Here is an 18,690-nt window from a genome sequence, read left to right on the forward strand (position 1 = left end):
AAATACTGTATTTTTCGCTCTATAAGACGCACCAGACCATGAGACGCACCTAGTTTTTGGAAGAGGAAAACAAGAAAAAAAATATTCTGAATCTCGGAATCCAGAACAACAATAGGGATTGCTGTGCAGTGAAAGCAGCGATCCCTCTTGCTGTTCTGGCTTCTGGGATAGCTGTGCAGCCTGCATTCGCTCCATAAGACGCACACACATTTCCTCTTACTTTTTAGGAGGGAAAAAGTGAGTCTTATAGAGCAAAAAATACGGTATGTTACAGTACAATGTCCAAAATTCATTGAATGCACATTCTTATGGTACCTGACAGACCTAAAACAATATTGCTAATGTCCAAAGATGCACTGGGTGATATACAGTCACCTAAACATAATAGTTAGCATTCAATAGTTTGTATCCAACCATAAGTAGATGGGGAAATAAACATTTTCAGACACTCAGACCTATCAAAGATTGTCAGCAGTCTCACGTGCATGTTGCCCTTACTCCCGCTAATATCACTGAGGAAGTATGTGATGACAAATTTGGAGCCAAAACATTGCCACTGAGAAACAAGTGGGTATCAACATCCTTGGGAGACCTCAATGTTTTCAGAAGTACAAAACATAAAAAGCCTAGGCAATAAAAATGTCTCAAAGCCATCCAGCAGCTAGAACCATAAACAGGAGCCCTCCTGTTTCAATGCTGTGCAGCATTTTGTGGAAGGTCCTACTTATCTGCCAAATTTTAGACATTCACAGCAAAAGCTAGGTGGACTGATAGATTTTCAATAAACTATATTCCTATTGAAAAAAGTAAGCTATATAAACACATATGTTAACTGAATTTGAGTGCGGAAAGCAATGCATTATTTATAACAATTAAGGCTGTGATTTTTCTAAGCTATTTTAAGTGTCAGAAGTGCTTTGTATATGGTGCATTTTTTCTAAGTGCTCAGTTTTCTACATGCAATTTCTGAGTAAACCTCACAGAACCCCTTTCAAATGGTATTATTTTCCCGTCATCACAGACGTGTGTGGGTTTGAGGCAGAGAATAAAGATACTTAGGGAGTTCATGGCAAGATAAGATCTGAAGCAGCTTACACCTGAAAACTCTACTTCGCCATTTTCTCTAGCTTATGCATGTCGTGGTAGCAAAAAGGCATAGTGTACAAAGACAGCACATTCTGTTGCCACAGGCCATGCATTCTGGCAACCACAAGAAACTGTCCTCTCAGATAGTCATTTTGGTGTTGCAGGAAAAGGTGTAAATGCACAACCTTTGCCCACTCAAATTTGGAAGTTGCTAAATAACCATAGGTTGGGTCATCAAACCATAAAAAGAAGAGGTCTGGTGGTGGCAAAGTTAACTGCCCCAGTTAGTTAGTTCCTTCGTCAGTTAGTTAGTTAGTTAGCTAGTTAACACTGCCTCATTGGTTTTTAAAAGCTTTCATATTCTGAAAAACTAACAATAGAAACAAATTTCAAATCTGGGCTATTTTTCTACTGTGCTCTAGAGAACTGATTTCTGAAGCTATAGGTTAAGTCACTGCTGGAAAAGAGCAACACCTTCCCCAGGACAGGAAAATCTACCCCCCGCCCCCGCCCCCGTGCTGTATTGAAAATTATTAATGGAAATGAATAATGGAAAAGTATGATGGCCTCAAAGTAACGGTAGCCCAGTGCAAACAATCACAGTGTCTAGCTGGGGTGGCGGGGGGGGGGTGCAGATCCCTCACTGGACACAACCTTTCTGCATTCAGGCTCCTTTCTGCAAGGGGCCTACATGCTTGTGTTCCAGCCTGCAACCTAGAACAATAATGGGCATGGACCATACGTTCGGAACCTGTATGAGTTGGGGCTTTTGCACATAGAAACTCTGAACATGTGGAGGTTTGCCATGGGAAGGGATGGACTGGTGGGCACAATCCTGATCTGCTTACTCCCACTTGTGCATGCGACACACTTTGACCATCTGCACAGGGCTACCGGCTGCTTGGAATGTCGCTGCTTACCAAGGGTAGGAGATTTTGGAAATAACTATTTTGTTGTCATGTGTATTGCTTTTTTAAAACAACAACAACTTGAACTTATTTTTTGTGCCTAGAACTCCTCAAAACTAATTGGTTTCACTGTTGTTTTATTCATACATATATATACACACACATTTTTGGGGGAATAACTAGTAACCTGTAACTATGGGAATGGAGGCTGCCAGCACACCTGTGAGGACACAGATACGGGACCTGTGTGCGGTTGTCATCAAAAGTATGCCCTACACTCGGACGGCCGAACATGTATTGGTAAGTACCCTCCCTCTGAATTGTACAAATATGTGTGTGGAATTGAAATGTTGCTTAAAAGAGTGGATCATAAACTCCTGATCTTATCTAATAAGTTTAAATTTGAAAAAGTGATAGAAGGCAGCATTTGAAAGCTGTAATACATTTGTTGGTTAAGGATTTATCACTTTTTAATAGCTTGATATGTGTGCATGTGTACACAAACCCATATATGTGTATTCTTCCCTGGTATTTTGTATACTACTGGATGTTGGAAAAAAGCAGCTGCAATCTCTTACACTGGCTGTTCATATAGAGGAAACACGAACCAGAAGTTTTTATCTGGACTGTTCTGCTATCCACAGTATTACATTTTGCTCCTTTTAAAAATTCAGGAGTGTAAATGATGCTCATTGCGATAGAAGTTTTTAGTAATGGTTTCACTGGGAGAAAGTGATAGCTAAAGTCATTATTTTATGTTTAAAATACCTGTTCAAACATGCCATATATATAGCTACCTATTCATATTACAACCATGCAACCAGAATTCATCACCTGAATCCATTTGTGTGGGTGACTCCCCACATGGTTCTGGTGGAATGGGACCCATGCAGTTGCTCAAATTGAGACTTTTTCTAATACCCCCAAGCATATCTGCTCATTGGAAAAAATGGAGCAGAACATGCTATTAATTAGATTCTTTTTTAAAAAAAATCTGTTTTATGCATATTGAGCATGCAATTATTTCAGCCAGTGTGTAGTGTATTCATGGTGAAATTAATGCAATAGCTGCTGACTGTACTGAACTCCATCCTGGAACCTGAGCACTAATGAATACAGCCGGGGCATCTGGGCAGTGTGAGAAAGGGAGTTCAAACTTCAAAAAGAAGTGATTTGGTGAGGACCAGACACATGACAGATTGTGAATGGAGTGGAAGAAGAGCTAGAATTATATGGAAAGAATGCTTTCTGTCATGGTGTTGTCACCTGGACAATTTTGCACCACCATGGGAAGCAGAATATATTCTTTTGAGATGTTCTTTTATACATGTTTTATTGTGGTTATAAGCACAGAATCCAAGAATTTACCTTTCTCCCTTTTTTTAAATGTATGGTGGGGGAGAATGTGGGGGAGAATTGCAATTGTTTCAGTTAATAAGAAGCTGTTTTAATACTTCCTCTAGATTTTACAACAAAATCTAGAAGCCCTTTAAATTTAAAAATTCATGGAACATAATTCTAGTCACAGTTACACACTTTAACATCCCACTGATTTTAGTGGAGGCAATATGTGCCTAACTTTCTGACTGAAATCTGAGATTTACAGTTTTGGCATGATCATGCTGTATGGTACTTAAGTTTTTGTGGGATGGGGGGCGTTCATTAGTTGTATTTTTCTGTACTTTGTGTGTTTCAAAGCAGAGAAATACTGTATAACAAACTGAAGCATTCTCAAAGGGCATAATCCAACAAAGGTAAGATCTCTAAGTGCTGTTAATTTCAGTGGGAGCATCAAGCATGGGTTTAAATAGCCCCTATCCAAAGTAAAAGATTTTGTCTTAATTGTGCCCATAATCCATATAATTTAAAAGCATTTTTCTTTGGATAGATTTTGCTCATAAGTTACAATTAGTTGTGGCTGAATTTGATTTGGCATTTCCAGAATTATGTCAGATAAGTTGTAAAAGTATTTGTCTTAACCTTTGATTGCAAGACTTAACGATTGTGAAAATTAGAGAGCTCAAGAGAAATTACTATGTAAAATTTGACTCTAAAACATTAAAGAAGTCCTATTTTCCGTGATCCACATCTAATTGTACAAAGTGAACAAAATTTAGATAAATGTTTCCCAACAAATTTTGTATAGTAAGCTATCACTATATAGCTTAATCAGCAGTCATTAATTTTCTCTTTAAAGCTAAAATATTTATTCCTTAATTAAAGGTGTGTGTGAATGTCTGTGGTGAATCTAACATATCTTAACATATCTTGTGGATAACTGTATAATTCCATCGATCTTATATGTGTATTGAAGTCTTTTGAGCTGATGAAATTAAATGTCTTTTTAATGTGCTTTGATTATGGACACCCTAAAGTCTTGATCCCGGGAAGGAAACCATTCAGTTAGCCCTCAGTGCTAAGCATATGCTCCGTACAATCAGCTCTCTGGATGAAATTAACAGATTTGTCTTAAAGATTTAGCCCCTTGTACATTTATTAAATGCAGTCTAATTGTGATTACAATATAGCTGTTACAATATTCACTGCATACATCTTATTCTTGGGTTTCTTCTACTTTTATTTTTGAAAGCACCATTAAAACCTTAGAGAGCCATTATAGGGTTGGAAATCTTGGTACAGTTTTTATTGAGAGAAGTGATAATGAGTAGAGCATGCTCTGATTTCAGGGCGATGCTTATTTGGTCTGGCATAGAGAAAAACTGTTGAACTGTTGGAAACTGTACTTTCCCCCTCCCTTTCTGCAAAGTTATTGTATAATATGACTTTATATTACATTTTCTGTTCCTGTAATTTAAGTCGCATATTGCTGCTTTTGTTGGGTCCTCCACTCTCCTCTTCCTTCTGAGTAGTCCTTTCTCTTAGATATTTTTTAAACTTTTGTTTTGTTTCCATTTTTATTCCTGCTTTCTGGTGATGGTTCCTGATTGCCTGTCTTGTCTGATACCTGATGTTCATTAATTATTGAAAAAAATATTAAAAGAAAAATGAAAAACCTCAAAACAAAGCCTCTATTGCAGCCTGATCCCATCTAGAACTTGGTTTCTTCTTAGAACAATATCTTGTTACCCAGCCATTTAGTGTTACCACAAATAAAACCTGCCAGCTGCCTCCACTTCTTCTGATTCCTTCTCCTATCTGCCTCCAGTTTGCTGACTTCAGTGGTGTCTGTAACTTGGACATCACTGCAAATATGCAAATGTCTGCAATGGCACATAAGTAGCCTTTCGTCTAACCCGTTTTGTCTTTGTTTTCTTGACTTATCCTCTTATTTTATGTCTGCTGCATGTGAAAAGTCCCCACTTGTGTTTCGTATTTTTCTTTTTAAATGCAATTCTCCATCCCATATAAATTATTTTAATCGCTTAGCCTCTGCTCCCTGTATTGCTTCCCCACTCCCCATGTATGATACCTTTCATTCACCTCATCATCTGTTCCCATCCTTGCAAACGGATTGTTTAGGTATATTTCTAAGTATTGCATAACTTAACTTCTTCTAATGCTGGATAGGAGCTTTCCGTATAAAGGACACCAGAACCTACCTGCAGGATGTCCTGTGCTAACAATGCCCCCCGCTTAACTGCATGCTGCTAAAAATGACTAGACTATTCTTGTGACATCTTTTTTCTAGCATTGAATGTTTAGCTAGTCGTGTTCCATAGACAAGCAGGCAACCAGCACTGCCCAACTTAATTGTTTTGGTTTTTTATATTTGTGTTTGTTTTTACGGTTTTTAAAATTTGCATGCAGTTTTTGTTTTTGATACACTGTGTCAACATGCACAAAGCTGTCATGTTCCCATGCCCATCCATCACCGGATTCTTTTAGCTCTCTTCTGTGTTCAGTATCCTTGTTGCCAGCTGTGTTCAAAAGCTGCCACCTACCTCTCCACCTTGTCCTTTCTCCTTTTCTTTTTTTAACAATGTGTTGAAATTGAAACCTTATCATTTAAATTTCTTAATTAACACCGATCTGGGGCACCTTCTCTTTTGTGTTTGTGTTATGGCTGGCGTGAGACCAGCTTAATATGTGTTTGCCGGCTAATTACTTTGTTTTTCATCATCATTTTCTTCTCCCCACCCCCCTCCTCCACTCCCTCCTTCCCTCCAGCATACTTTTATTTATTTCTGGGATTTCAAATGGAATTAACTCTCTAAATGGGGTTTTAGTGCTTTCATGCTTCTTGGCTTTGGTTGCACCAGGCTAAGAAACTTTCTTCAGCAGTGGAAAATTGGGCTTTTCATTAACCAACTGCTCCATGTTTGTCCCTTACTTGTGTTTTAGAGAAGGATGAGGCTGCAATTGAGAGTTCTGAGTTCAATGCCACGTCAGTAGCTGATGTGGACAAGCGGGTGAAACGGCGGCTACTTATGGGTAACACTTTTCTTCCACTTCCTTTGATGTGCTCTCAACTTTTGTCTCTTGTGTGTATGGGGGTGTGGGGGTGTGTTTCGAGTATTTCTGTTTTTAATTTGTTCATCTGTTTGCTGAGGTCACAATTCGTTTTAGAATCCTGATCTTCCATCGAACAGTTCATTTCCCATTTTAAATCTATTCTCTCTCCAGCCAAACCCCTCTAATACTGTAGCTTTAATGTTGAAAGACTTTGGTGCAAAGAAGAGAGTCTTTGCCACTAACCTTATTTACCTTTTGCAAGTCTGATTCTCACATGTGGCTTTTGTGTTTCTGCGAGTACAAATCGACCCGAGTGGGTCAGCTTCATCGTTTAGCGTTACCCTTTGTAGCAAGTTCCAATGGTGTAAAATGCTTGATGTCATTCTTTTTGTACTTTTGGTTTAAAATATTTATACCCTTGCTTGAAATAATTTTATATCCTCATGGTTTTGAATTGTTGGGAGTATTTTCCCCTTCCCCATTACGGAGCCCTTGGGCACTTTTCTTTCAAAAATTAAAAAAACACACCATACAGTGGTACCTCCGGTTGCGAACGGGATCCGTTCCGGAGTCCCGTTCACAACATGAAAAGCCCGCAACCTGAAGTGCCATATCTGCGCATGAGCGCAGTGTGATCTGGTGCTTCTGCATGTGCGTGAAGCACGATTTAGTGCTACTGCACATGCACAAGCGGCGAAACCCGGAAGTAACCCTTTCCGGTACTTCTGGGTCGCCGCGGGACACAACGTGAAAGAACGTAACATGAAGCAGACGTAACATGAGGTATTACTGTACATTTAAAAAATAGAAGCAGCATTTTGCAGGATTGTTGATCATTTGAAATTGATACCTGCATAGGCAAGTAGCTCTGTGCTACCTGCCAAGGTTGTGTTTCTTCCCAGGTGAAGCTGAATCAAAGGTTTTCATGCCTCTCCCTTGGCCAATCTCACATGGATGGAAACAATGGCCCAGGGTAGGATGAATGTGTTGCTGGCCTCGTGTTTCTTTGCTCCAGAACACATAATATCGGAAATGAACAGTTTTGTTATAACATAAACCCATTGTGTTGCTATTTAATGAGGTGATTGGTTAATGAAAACCTTCAAGAATTGATCATTCCTTATTCAATTTGTATTCTGCCGCTCAGTCAGAAGGCTCTCAATTGATGATTGCTCCTGCGATTTGTTGTACAAATAAAAAGGGATATTCCTATTTGTTTGATGAAAGTGTGAATTGTGTGTACAATCCATATGTCGTTTCTTCTATCAGCTTGCCTTTTCTAGGTTTAGCAAGAGGCTCACCACATGCTTCTGTCAAACATGTATTTGCAACTGAATTTGGATTGTTGATTGTAGCCACAGATTCTTTTGTGGGGGACCGACCCCCTTGAAGTCTTTCAACACTGTGTTGCTGATTTTAGTTACAATTTCTACACATTTTCTGAGGAGCTCAATCAAAAATTGAATTGAGCATTTCCTTACTTGTAGAGTCATAGAATTTGAAGCAAGTGAGGGTGCAGCACAAAATTATTATTTTTTGTACCTTCATCTTATAAACTTCAAGCTTTTTGCCAGTTAAAAGAAAAAGGTTAAAAGAAGCCTCCTTTCAGTTGTTTGGCAGGCACTGAATGGCCTTTCTGAATATTCTTTGTGATACAGAGAAATAGTTGCAAGTAAATTGCATGATTGCAAAATATTTTCCCCCATTCTTTTTAGAGCCAATGTACACACACTTTGCACCGAGTGAAACGGTAGAATTCTGAACCGTACCAGAATTCTATCACCTCATAATACATCGATTTCCTAACTATGGGCCGCAGTTGCAATACAAATGTTTGATTGCAAGTCCAGCAGCCTAAATACTTATCATCTGTCTGAAAGGTAGGCTGGTCTTTAGTTATGTGAAATATTTGATAAAACAGGCGTTTCCCCTGTCCTAGTAGGACCATGCCCCTATTATTACTATTATTATTGCAAATTAAGCCTCTTACCGACATGATAAAATCCACTGATTCTTTATACATAGATGTTTCATTTTAATAAGGATGAGGAATTTGTAGGAAGGCATACAGATGAAGAAATATTTATGTCTATTCATCATTCAAGGTGGGAGTTCAGCTGGCAACAAGTTTAGATGGGTAGGAATGTATAGCATATATCATCTTCAGAGGCGGGAGCTAGTGGCTTCAGTTTTTTAAGTTCTCAGAGCAAAAATTTAAATTTAATTATTGCTGAGGAATTGCAAAGAGGCAACAGTGGAGAGGATATGAAGTTTGTTCTAGACACTCATGTTTATTTATTTAGTACATTTATATACCATGTTTGTCTTCTAAGGATCCCAAGGTGGCGTACAGGGTTCTCCTCTTCCCTGTTTGATCCTCACAACAAATAGATGTGACAGTTGACTTTTACAGTGTAATCCTATGAATGTTTATTTAAAAGTCCCGTTGCATTTAATGTAATTTGTGCAACCTTATGATGAACTCAGATTGAAACGTCGCTTTATTAAAATGATAAATAAGGCCAAGAAACAGATTCCAAAGCTTAATGCCTTATCAGCATATCCCGTAATTATATAACTTTTGCACATGGATTGACAATAAAAACTGCTGCGGATTTTGAATACCGGTATATTCCAGAAGGCAACCATTTTTAAAGGGACTTTAGAACTCTGTCCAAATAACAAGTTGTCTCCTGAGCCCCATAATGCTTTGAAATAAATGGCACAGTTGACACACACAATAATAATGAATAATGCAATCCATAAAAATGTACGAATCAGGTCAGTAGCTCATTTAGCTCAGCATCTTGTTCTCACAGTGGCCAACCAGGTGCCCGTTCAAAACCTGCAAGCAAGACCAGAGCCCAACAGCGCTCTCCTTTCCTGCCTCTGTAGTTCACCTGTGTGCTGTGTGAACTGTTTTCTCTGAATCTGCCCACATTCAGCTTCCCTGGACATCCACAACATCCATTTTCACTGGATGTTCACTTTCATTGGACGTCCATCTTGATTTTCTCAGTCTGCTTTCTCCACACTGTGCATAATTGGATACACTTCTTACTCGCATCTTCTCTAAATCAAAAGCCTTTACAGTAGAGGTTTTCCACAGCTGCAGCTACTGAAGTAGTCAGAAACCTTAACAATCCTCCTTGCTATCTTTTTCAGAAGACTCTTTCTTATTATTTCAGGGACACATTACCAGTTTATGACGAGGTAAATCTGGGGGCTTGCCTGCTTCTAGAAATGTGTGTAAGAGTGCATCAGTACAGGTGACCAGGAATGACTGTCGCCTTTTGTGGTTTTCATTACTCCAGTCCTGGCCATGGAGAAAACCCTTCCTTCCTTGTACTGCCATATTGCTTTATCACTACTCCTTGATCCTTCATTAGGGAAGTAGATGGCAAATATATTCTCACAGTCCTAGAGCATTATTCATACTGATGGTGTCATTTCAAAGAGGTCAGTACAATGTTTTCCCCATATTTGGTTTTGTTCTTTTTCTCTTAAAAAGAATATCAAATTGCTTTTAAGCTGACAAAGTCCTCTGCTGCAGGACTATTAAACCTGCAAAACAAACTGTTGTGTGTAGTTTCACACTTTAGAATTCCCCTTGTGACAGAATTCACACAGAAATGTACCGTAACTTCAGGGATGTGACTACAGATTATTGTTTTAAAATCAAAACAAAAAGTTGAGGCGCAAGTCAGCAATAGGCTGGTTATTAGGGTTAAATTTACAAGATCTTGCTATTGGCTGGAGCAGGACTCCTTTTAAGTTTTTCTCTCCTGCCCCTTCCTGTTTCTACCCATGTTCATACCCGGTTTCAAGCAACTATCAGCCTGCAAATATTTGTTGTTGTTTAGTCGTTTAGTCGTGTCCGACTCTTCGTGACCCCATGGACCAGAGCACGCCAGGCACTTCTGTCTTCCACTGCCTCCCGCAGTTTGGTCAGACTCATGTTTGTAGCTTCGAGAATACTGTCCAACCATCTCGTCCTCTGTCGTCCCCTTCTCCTTGCGCCCTCCATCTTTCCCAACATCAGGGTCTTTTCCAGGGAGTCTTCTCTTCTCATGAGGTGGCCAAAGTATTGGAGCCTCAGCTTCAGGATCTGTCCTTCCAGTGAGCACTCAGGGCTGATTTCCTTAAGAATGGAGAGATTTGATCTTCTTGCAGTCCATGGGACTCTCAAGAGTCTCCTCCAGCACCATAATTCAAAAGCATCAATTCTTTGGCGATCAGCCTTCTTTATGGTCCAGCTCTCACTTCCGTACATCACTACTGGGAAAACCATGGCTTTAACTATACGGACCTTTGTTGGCAAGGTGATGTCTCTGCTTTTTAAGATGCTGTCTAGGTTTGCCATCGCCTTTCTCCCAAGGAGCAGGCGTCTTTTAATTTTGTGACTGCTGTCACCATCTGCAGTGATCCCTGCAAACATAGTGAGTGGGAATTTTATTTATATATTATTATTTTCTCCAAAGCATACTTATATTAATAAACTTATATTAATATTTTACAGTAACTCACAAAGTAGCAAATATGTACATCTTTTGAAATACATGAACACTTGGAATAAAAATCTCATGCTTTATATTTAAATCTAAAGCCATGGGGGGAAAGGAAGAAGGACAATCGGATGTGAGATACCCATGTAGCGGAAGTTGCTCCCAGTTCTGTTCACAACACAGAGGCAGCTTAAGGTCCAGAATAGTTTACTACTATAGAAGATAAGGCTTCAGTAAACAGTTCCAGACATTGATATATACATACAACTTGTAGGCTTTGCAGATACAGATATATACAAGTACAGAGTACTGGTATTTCTTGCTCCAGCAATTCAAGACTTCAGCTTACTTCTCAGAATTGGCCCCAACACTCAAAAGGCCCTGGACCCACTGAGCTGATATGCATTAATCACTTACATAGTTGGCACTGTGCCATTTTCATAGCAACTGGCTTGGCTGACCATGCACCTGCTGGCTTATCACCTACACTGAGTGATTTACAATCATGAAGGAAACTAACCCCTTCCTCCGTGTCCAGTTACGCCAACACGGACATGTCTACCACACAATGACATTTGACACAGGTTGATAAAATTCAAAGGAAGAATCAGGAGCACAGGAGTGTGTTCCCAATTCGTCCCTTCTCCCTTTGCAGGAGCAATTTAAAGTCAGGCCACAATTTCCATGTCAAGGTAACAGAAAAAGGCACCAAATTCAGAAAAACACTGAATCCTACCAGAAGATGGAAAGGGAGAATTGCAAGCGCACTTGGGTGAAATAGGGAGGCGTGGTAGGCCTCATAAGGCATGTGGGCCGGGGGTCCCCAGTGCTGCCCTAAGTTAACATAACTACCCAAAGCAGCAGCACACCCTTGCCCCTGACCCCAGCTAGCGGTGAAGGGCAAGGATCCGAAGGGCATGATGTTTAGTGCCAACTCACAAGCACCTTGTCAGCATCACCAGGCTGTGAAAACTGAAACAGATCCCACAAAACATAGCTTGGTGGGGCTTTAGAAACCTCCCTTGGGACTGTATCAGTCATCGCATCTAGCTTGCTACGCAGGCAAGGGATTTTGTTCTCAAAGTGCCCAATAAGTGACTCACAAAGGGTCCCTGAGGTGTCCTAGGCTCCATCGACCAATACAGGTGTTAGCACCCTGTGGACTACCCTGAAGAGTTCTGCAAGGCCCCCTTTGTTGCTTTTGCTACCACAGTAGGAACAATTATGTTCTCTAGCCAATGTTCAGTCATCTTCACTGTGGGACTTCTACTACCTGTGCTGTAGCTGTCACCTGGCCAGTTTCATCACATATACCTCCCCATTATACCTGGGAGTGATCCAGTGTCAGAGAGGGTGCTCAGGAGTGATAATTTCTCCCACCCTCCTTCCAGTCCCATAGGGAGATGAGGCCCTCAGCATCCACCAGTTCTAGCCACCGGAAATTCTCCAGGGTATTCAGCAATCCATTGGAATCCATAAATCTATGGTCATCCTAATTTCCCCCCTACTACTATGGGAGAAGTTGGTACTGCTTGCCCAGGAAGTGTTCTGATCATGACAATGGAGTCACAGAAACCTCCTTATTTCCAGACTGTCAACTGGGGCAAAAAACAAATTGAGGATATGACCTGCACTTTGGGTTGGCTTGGTGGCCACTTGAGACAGCTCCATGGTTGTCACAGAGGCCATGAAAACTTGAGCCAGACCAAACACAGCATCTTCAGTGTGGACATCAAAACCCCCCAGGACAATAATTCAGAGACCACCTCTACCAGCTCAGTCAACAAGGTGGTTGATAGACCAGTAGCACTTCCAGTCTTTCTCTTTAGCCTGACACCAGACACAGGCCCTCAGATGATGAGGTCTCCTGATGAGCAGAATAGAAGATCTGAGGACTATGCACAGTGGCTTCTAAAACTTGGGTCCCAACTGTTGTTGAACTACAACTCCCATCATCCCTAGCTAGCAGAACCAGTGGACAGGAATGATGGGAACTGTAGTCCAATAGCAGCTGGGGACACATCTTGGAGAAACACTGGACTATGTCAACACACAGTTGACCTTCCAATCTTTGCATATTCTGCCCTGAGTACATAGGCAAGCAAGGCTGGGTAAGATTCACTCCTCCCAGCTTACCCACCCAGGTATTGGTGGTAAATACTAGGTGAGCTCCTTCATCCACTATCAAGTTGTGGATGAGCAAGATGATATTATGAACCAACTTGGCTTTCACTAACAGATCAGTCAAACTGGATGGTGTTATGGTTGTAGAGCAACCAGGAGCTTGATGCTGCAGGGTGAAAAAGAAGAGGGACCCATGTACAAGCATCTCTTATTATGGGATTCTCTCCCCCCAGGGCCATACCTACCTCAACCCATGATTGCTGGGATAGAAGAGGCACCCCCCATTTCTTCCCAACCCCACACTTCCCAGACACATAGCAAAGATACAAATTCATTATCACACAGCCATCTATGAAGTACCAATATGTCTTCTACTAATGATAAGCCAAAGCATGGGTTAGTTCCCGCTAGGAATAGAGGAGCAAAGTGCCTATGATTTTTCTTCCTCTGTACCAGCATACACACATTCACATTCAAACCATAGTTCAGCTTAACGGTGGTTTAAAGTGGTGTGTGAACGAGGCCAGTGGCTGATTTCTTTACATCACTCTGAATATTGAAAAAGGATTGCAACTCCTTTCAGATATTCATCCCTTAATTCTAAATGTGTGGAGATGGGGTGAAATAGTCAAACTTAGCATTTGTATGCTTCTTCAGAGCATTCAAAGGATTGTACAGTTTGAACGTTAGCAAAGGGAGAGGCGAGAGAGAGGTGGGGGAGGAAAGGTTGAGCAGCGGCGACAGCAGAATAAAATGCACTGATGCATGTAACATGGTGCTACTTGAGCCTGGAGTTAGAAATGTGGGAGAGACATTTCAAAACTAATAATATTGGTGATTCATTTCACTCCAGTTAGGCAATAACTAAAGGTTCAAGGAAGGGGTTAGTTTTGAGGAGAGATTTGAAGAAAATGAGAGAGGGCAAAAAGTACAAATTCTTCCCTACTTGCCTTTTGAATTTAATGATGATAAGGGGGAATCTCAAGTATCTTGAGTCCGATGCTCCTGCTTTAGCCGTTATAAAATGACAGCATTCTGTGATAAATGTGAATTTTCTTCCAAATTAAATAGGGCCTCATTGTTAAAAGTTAAAATGTGTTGCTTGAGCTTAACATGTAGTTTGCCCACAAATATTGATGGTGCCAGACTTCAAGAATGATAAAACAAGAAATTTTGGCAGCTTCATTGCTGTGTGAACCTTTTGCCCAGTTTTGCTGGATGCTTTGTGGTTTTGTTCCATTATTGGTTCATGTCTGGTTTCAAACTGCCAAAGCAAGCATTCGGGAGACTGCTTTTCACTGGTTTCTGAAAAACCATAAAATCACCTCAAATTCTCATGATTGTTAGATCAAAACCACAGAAGATGGATCCAGATAGGCCACATTCAGCGTTTTCAGGCCATGCACATTTGGAAGACATTTCAGTTGGCTACTTCTGCAAAACTGAGATCTGGCTATAGCTTTCTCTCAGCCTTGAGACTTCCCATAACAAACATAAGAAGAGTCCTCCTGGATGAAGGTCAATGGCCCATGCACTCCAGCCTCCTCTTCTCCCAAACGCCTGTGGGAAGCTCGCAAGAAGGCCTCTGGTTAATAGGAACAAACTGCCTCCTGCAGCCATTGTACCTAGTAGCCACTGACAGCCTCATGAGTTTGTCTAATCTTTTAAAGCCATCCTAGTTGATAGCCGTTTCGATCTGTTATTGAAGCAAATTCCATAGTTTAACTAGGCACTGCGGAAATAAGTATTTTCTTCTGCCTGTCCTGATTGTTCCAACATTCAGCTTTGTTAGATGACTCTGGGTTCTGGTGTTATGCGCGAGAGAAAGAGAGAGAGAGAGAGAGAGAGAGAGAGAGAGAACACTTTCTCCACACCATGTGATAGAGGTGCACATCTTATGCACCTCTATCATGTACCCCCTTTTTATCTAAAGTAAAAAGACCCCAAAGTTGTAAGCCTTCGTTGTAGAGGAATTGCTCCACCCTCTTAATCATTCTGCTTGTGCTTTTCTAAACTCTTTCCAGCTCTACAATGCCCTTTTGGAGGTTCAGTCTGCAGAACTCCTACTGTTCTCACATCATAGATTGGTACAATGGCATGATGAAATCGGCAGTTCAATTTTCAATCCCATTCTTAATGATCCCTGACATAATTTGCCTTTTTTGCTGCTGCTGCTAAGTTAGCATCTTCATATACACACACACACACACACACACACACACACACACACTTTTATTGGTTTTTTAACATATCATTTCCAACAATCATTTAACATAAATTCTTACCTTATACAATATTTTAGACTTCCGTCAACCACCTCTGAAGATTTTCCGTTCTTTATCACTTGTTCTGCATTTCTTAATTTCTCTATTACTTTTAATTATCATTAACTAATAATGATATGATTAATAATATCATTAATTAATTATCATTAACTAATAATTCTTTTCATAGTCTTTCTTGCAATATTTCAAGTAGTCCTCCTTACAGTACTTCTTGCAGTTCATGACAATTGCTTTTCAAATAGTTCAAATATTTACTCCAATCTTCTAAGAATCTCTGGTCCCGCAGGTTTCGAATCCTTCCTGTTAATTTATCTAATTCTGCATAATCCATTCATTTCATCTGCCATTCTTCTTTTGTCGGTAATTCTTCTTGCTTCCATTTTTGTGCCAATAATATTCTTGCTGCCATCATTGCATATAAAAACAACTTACAATCCTGTCTATTAATATCATCCCCTACAATGCCAAATACAAATGTTTCTGGTTTTTAAATAAATGTATACTTCAACATCTTTTTCATCTCATTATATAGCTAAGTTAGCACCTTCATGACACTATCACTGCGGGTTCATCTCTCACTAACATGTATGGGGAATTAAAGAGTTTGGGGCCCAGGTGTGCATAACTTTACACTTGTTTACATTGAATTTCATTTGCTGTTTTACTGCCTGTTCTCTCAGTTTGGACCGATTCTTTTGGCCTGCCTCATAATCCCTTTTCGCTTTAACCACCCTGAACAATTCAGTACCATCAGTGAACTTGGCTACCTCTCTGTTCACCCTTCACTCTAGATCCTGGGTTGCCAATGCTGTGCCCTTCAGATGCGATAGGACTACAACTCCCATCTGTCCCTACCAGCATGGACAAGGGTCAAGCGTTGTGGGAGTTGTAGTGCAACAACATCTGGAGAGCACCGTGTTGGCTACACCAACATTTATCATTAATGAACAATTTGTGTGTGGAATAACTCAGCCTCTCATCATTGATGATCTTTTTATTATTTTTGTAAACCGCTCTGGGTGTTAATTTTCTTTACAATCAAGCGCTGTATAAATTTTACAAAAAGAAAATAAATATATATACTGTAGAGATTTATAAACGTATGCTTTTCCCGCAAATAGCCTCCACCAAGGGGCTTACAGAATAGAACAGCCAAACAAGTATAGACACCTTATAAAACAATACTGCAAAGCCTCATAAAAACAATTTGAAATACAAAGCACAGTTGCAGTGCATTAAAGGTAAAGGGACCCCTGACCATTAGGTCCAGTCGTGACCGACTCTGGGGTTGCGCGCTCATCTCGCTCTATAGGCCGAGGGAGCCGCTCCGGGTCAGGTGGCCAGCATGACTAAGCCGCTTCTGGCGAACCAGAGCAGCACACGGAAACGCCATTTACCTTCCCGCCAGAGCGGTACCTATTTATCTACTTGCACTTGGCCGTGCTTTCAAACTGCTAGGTTAGCAGGGGGTGGGACCGAACAACGGTTAAGCAACATTAAAAACCCTCAGTAAAGACCAGCAAAGATAAAATGCAGAACAATCACACTTTCAAAACTCCAGAACAGCATCAGCAATTAAAAGCAGATTGAAATAGGTAAATATTTAAAAGCCATGTGAAAGCGACTAAAGAGGTGGCCAAAATCACACCCGGGGGGAGAGGGGAGTTCTACAAAGTAGCTACAAGATTACTACTATTTTCTCATTTTGTATCTAGATCCCAAATTAAAACCTGGATTTCAAATGCTTCTAAAGGTATCGAAGTCTTTGGGGTATGAGCAGGTTGTACCACGGCTGCGTACACAACACCCTGGCATCTAAGTGCAGCAGACCAACCACACATTGCAGTTTACAAGGCTTTCAACAACTCTTGCTTTGTAGAGTCTGGCAAAGGCAGCAAGAGTTTCCCACACTTCATATTTCCCCCACCCCACCCCACTCAGCCGCTCAGCTTTATTCCCTTTCCCATGCTTTCTTTTCAAGTCAAGGCTTATTGTTACATTTATTGACCTGCAACTGCGGACAGTATCTCTGATTTCTTCCCATATTGTCGGCATTTATTAAAGGCATAAATCCCTCTGCTTTAACAGAAGAGGGACGTTTTGTGAAATTGTTAAAATAAGAGGCGCTTCCTAGAGCCCCTTCTCTTTCTTTCTTAATCAGAATTACTTTTACTTACACACTAGCTGTTACCCTTCAGGTCTACTTATATATTCTGCCAGGGGATCAGGGGAATATTATTGCACCTACTCATTTTCTCTGGCTGTCACCCAGCAATCTGTAACATCGCTGCTTAAGTCATGTTTGACTGATACCGATGAGTTGTCATAAAAGGCTTTTCATAAACCATAGGTAATCTATGAGTGTGAGATTTACTGCTGGTTGCAGTTCTATGCCAAATCCATAGCTTATTGTGTGTTTTTTAATAATGTAGTCATTTGACATTTCTAATCATTCTGTAATGTTAAACTGCTGGTACTCCCAATAAATTGCTTTAGGTAGAAACTTTTTTTAATTCCCTGATTTTTGTATACCTGTTTTTTCTTAGAATTTATTCAGCATTATGTTTGCAATCTATTATAGCTGCTCATGGAAGACGCCCCAGGAAATTTTATTGCATATTCACACATCAGAATTAAATATCAAAATAGTCTTATTTGCAAGGTTAAGGGTGACCTACTGAATAAACCCTTTTAGTGTTAAAGTTAAGCCCTTTTAGTGGCCCACTGATTAGGAACATGTTCAACACCCTCTCATTGAAATTCTTGGAGCTTAAACCAATGCTTAAACCTTGACTAGATCTGCTTTCTCAAGATAATAAAGAGTAGGTTGGTGTCCATATTTCAGCCACGCAGGCAAAAGCAAAAGGTGTCCCGTTATCTTTTAAAATTAGAGAATTCTCTACATGCACATCCTGGTTCTATATTTTTCCACTTTTGAGCTCTCGCATGTGTACTAAATCTGCTAAATTGGGGATTTTTTGGTGGGGGCGTGGCGGTAACTTATACTCATGTCAGAAGTATAAAGTGGATCACAAAGGTCGAGAATGGCAAAGAGGTTCAGTTTTGTATAAGATCCGTCTTAAGCCCATGTGCAAATCAATGAACTGAGCCCTATGTGATTCTTCGTGATAAAGCACTTGGCTGGGAAGAGGCCTGCTCAAAGAGCTGCACCTTTAATGAGGAATTCTAGGGTTTCTCTCCTCGCCCCTCTTTCCAAAGAGTCGATACTCATGCCGTTGAAACTCTATTTAATTTCAAAAAGTGGTTTGCATGGGGCCTTACTGTTCAAGAAAAACAGGCTCCGAACCTTGTTATATACTTCTCTGTATTGCCCTATACTCCTTCTTGTTATATCCTAACCTGAACAAA

General features: G+C 40.4%; 1 protein-coding gene across 5 annotated transcripts in view; it reads left to right on the forward strand.

The window, feature by feature from the left end:
• The window catches only part of SCUBE1 (signal peptide, CUB domain and EGF like domain containing 1), a 182,795-nt gene that overhangs the window by 98,012 nt on the left and 66,093 nt on the right, over positions 1 to 18,690 (forward strand). For 2 of the 5 annotated variants that reach the window (XM_053387654.1, XM_053387655.1), the window contains exons 6-7: positions 2,178 to 2,294; positions 6,297 to 6,386. The exons of 1 other annotated variant lie outside the window; for it this stretch is intronic. In XM_053387654.1, coding sequence (XP_053243629.1) covers positions 2,178 to 2,294; positions 6,297 to 6,386 — 207 coding nt within the window. The remainder of the gene's footprint in view (positions 1 to 2,177; positions 2,295 to 6,296; positions 6,387 to 18,690) is intronic. 2 more of the 5 variants (XM_053387656.1, XM_053387657.1) reach the window with 1 other exon arrangement.

The sequence above is a fragment of the Podarcis raffonei genome, chromosome 5 (assembly GCF_027172205.1).
Source record: "Podarcis raffonei isolate rPodRaf1 chromosome 5, rPodRaf1.pri, whole genome shotgun sequence".
Taxonomy (NCBI): domain Eukaryota; kingdom Metazoa; phylum Chordata; class Lepidosauria; order Squamata; family Lacertidae; genus Podarcis; species Podarcis raffonei.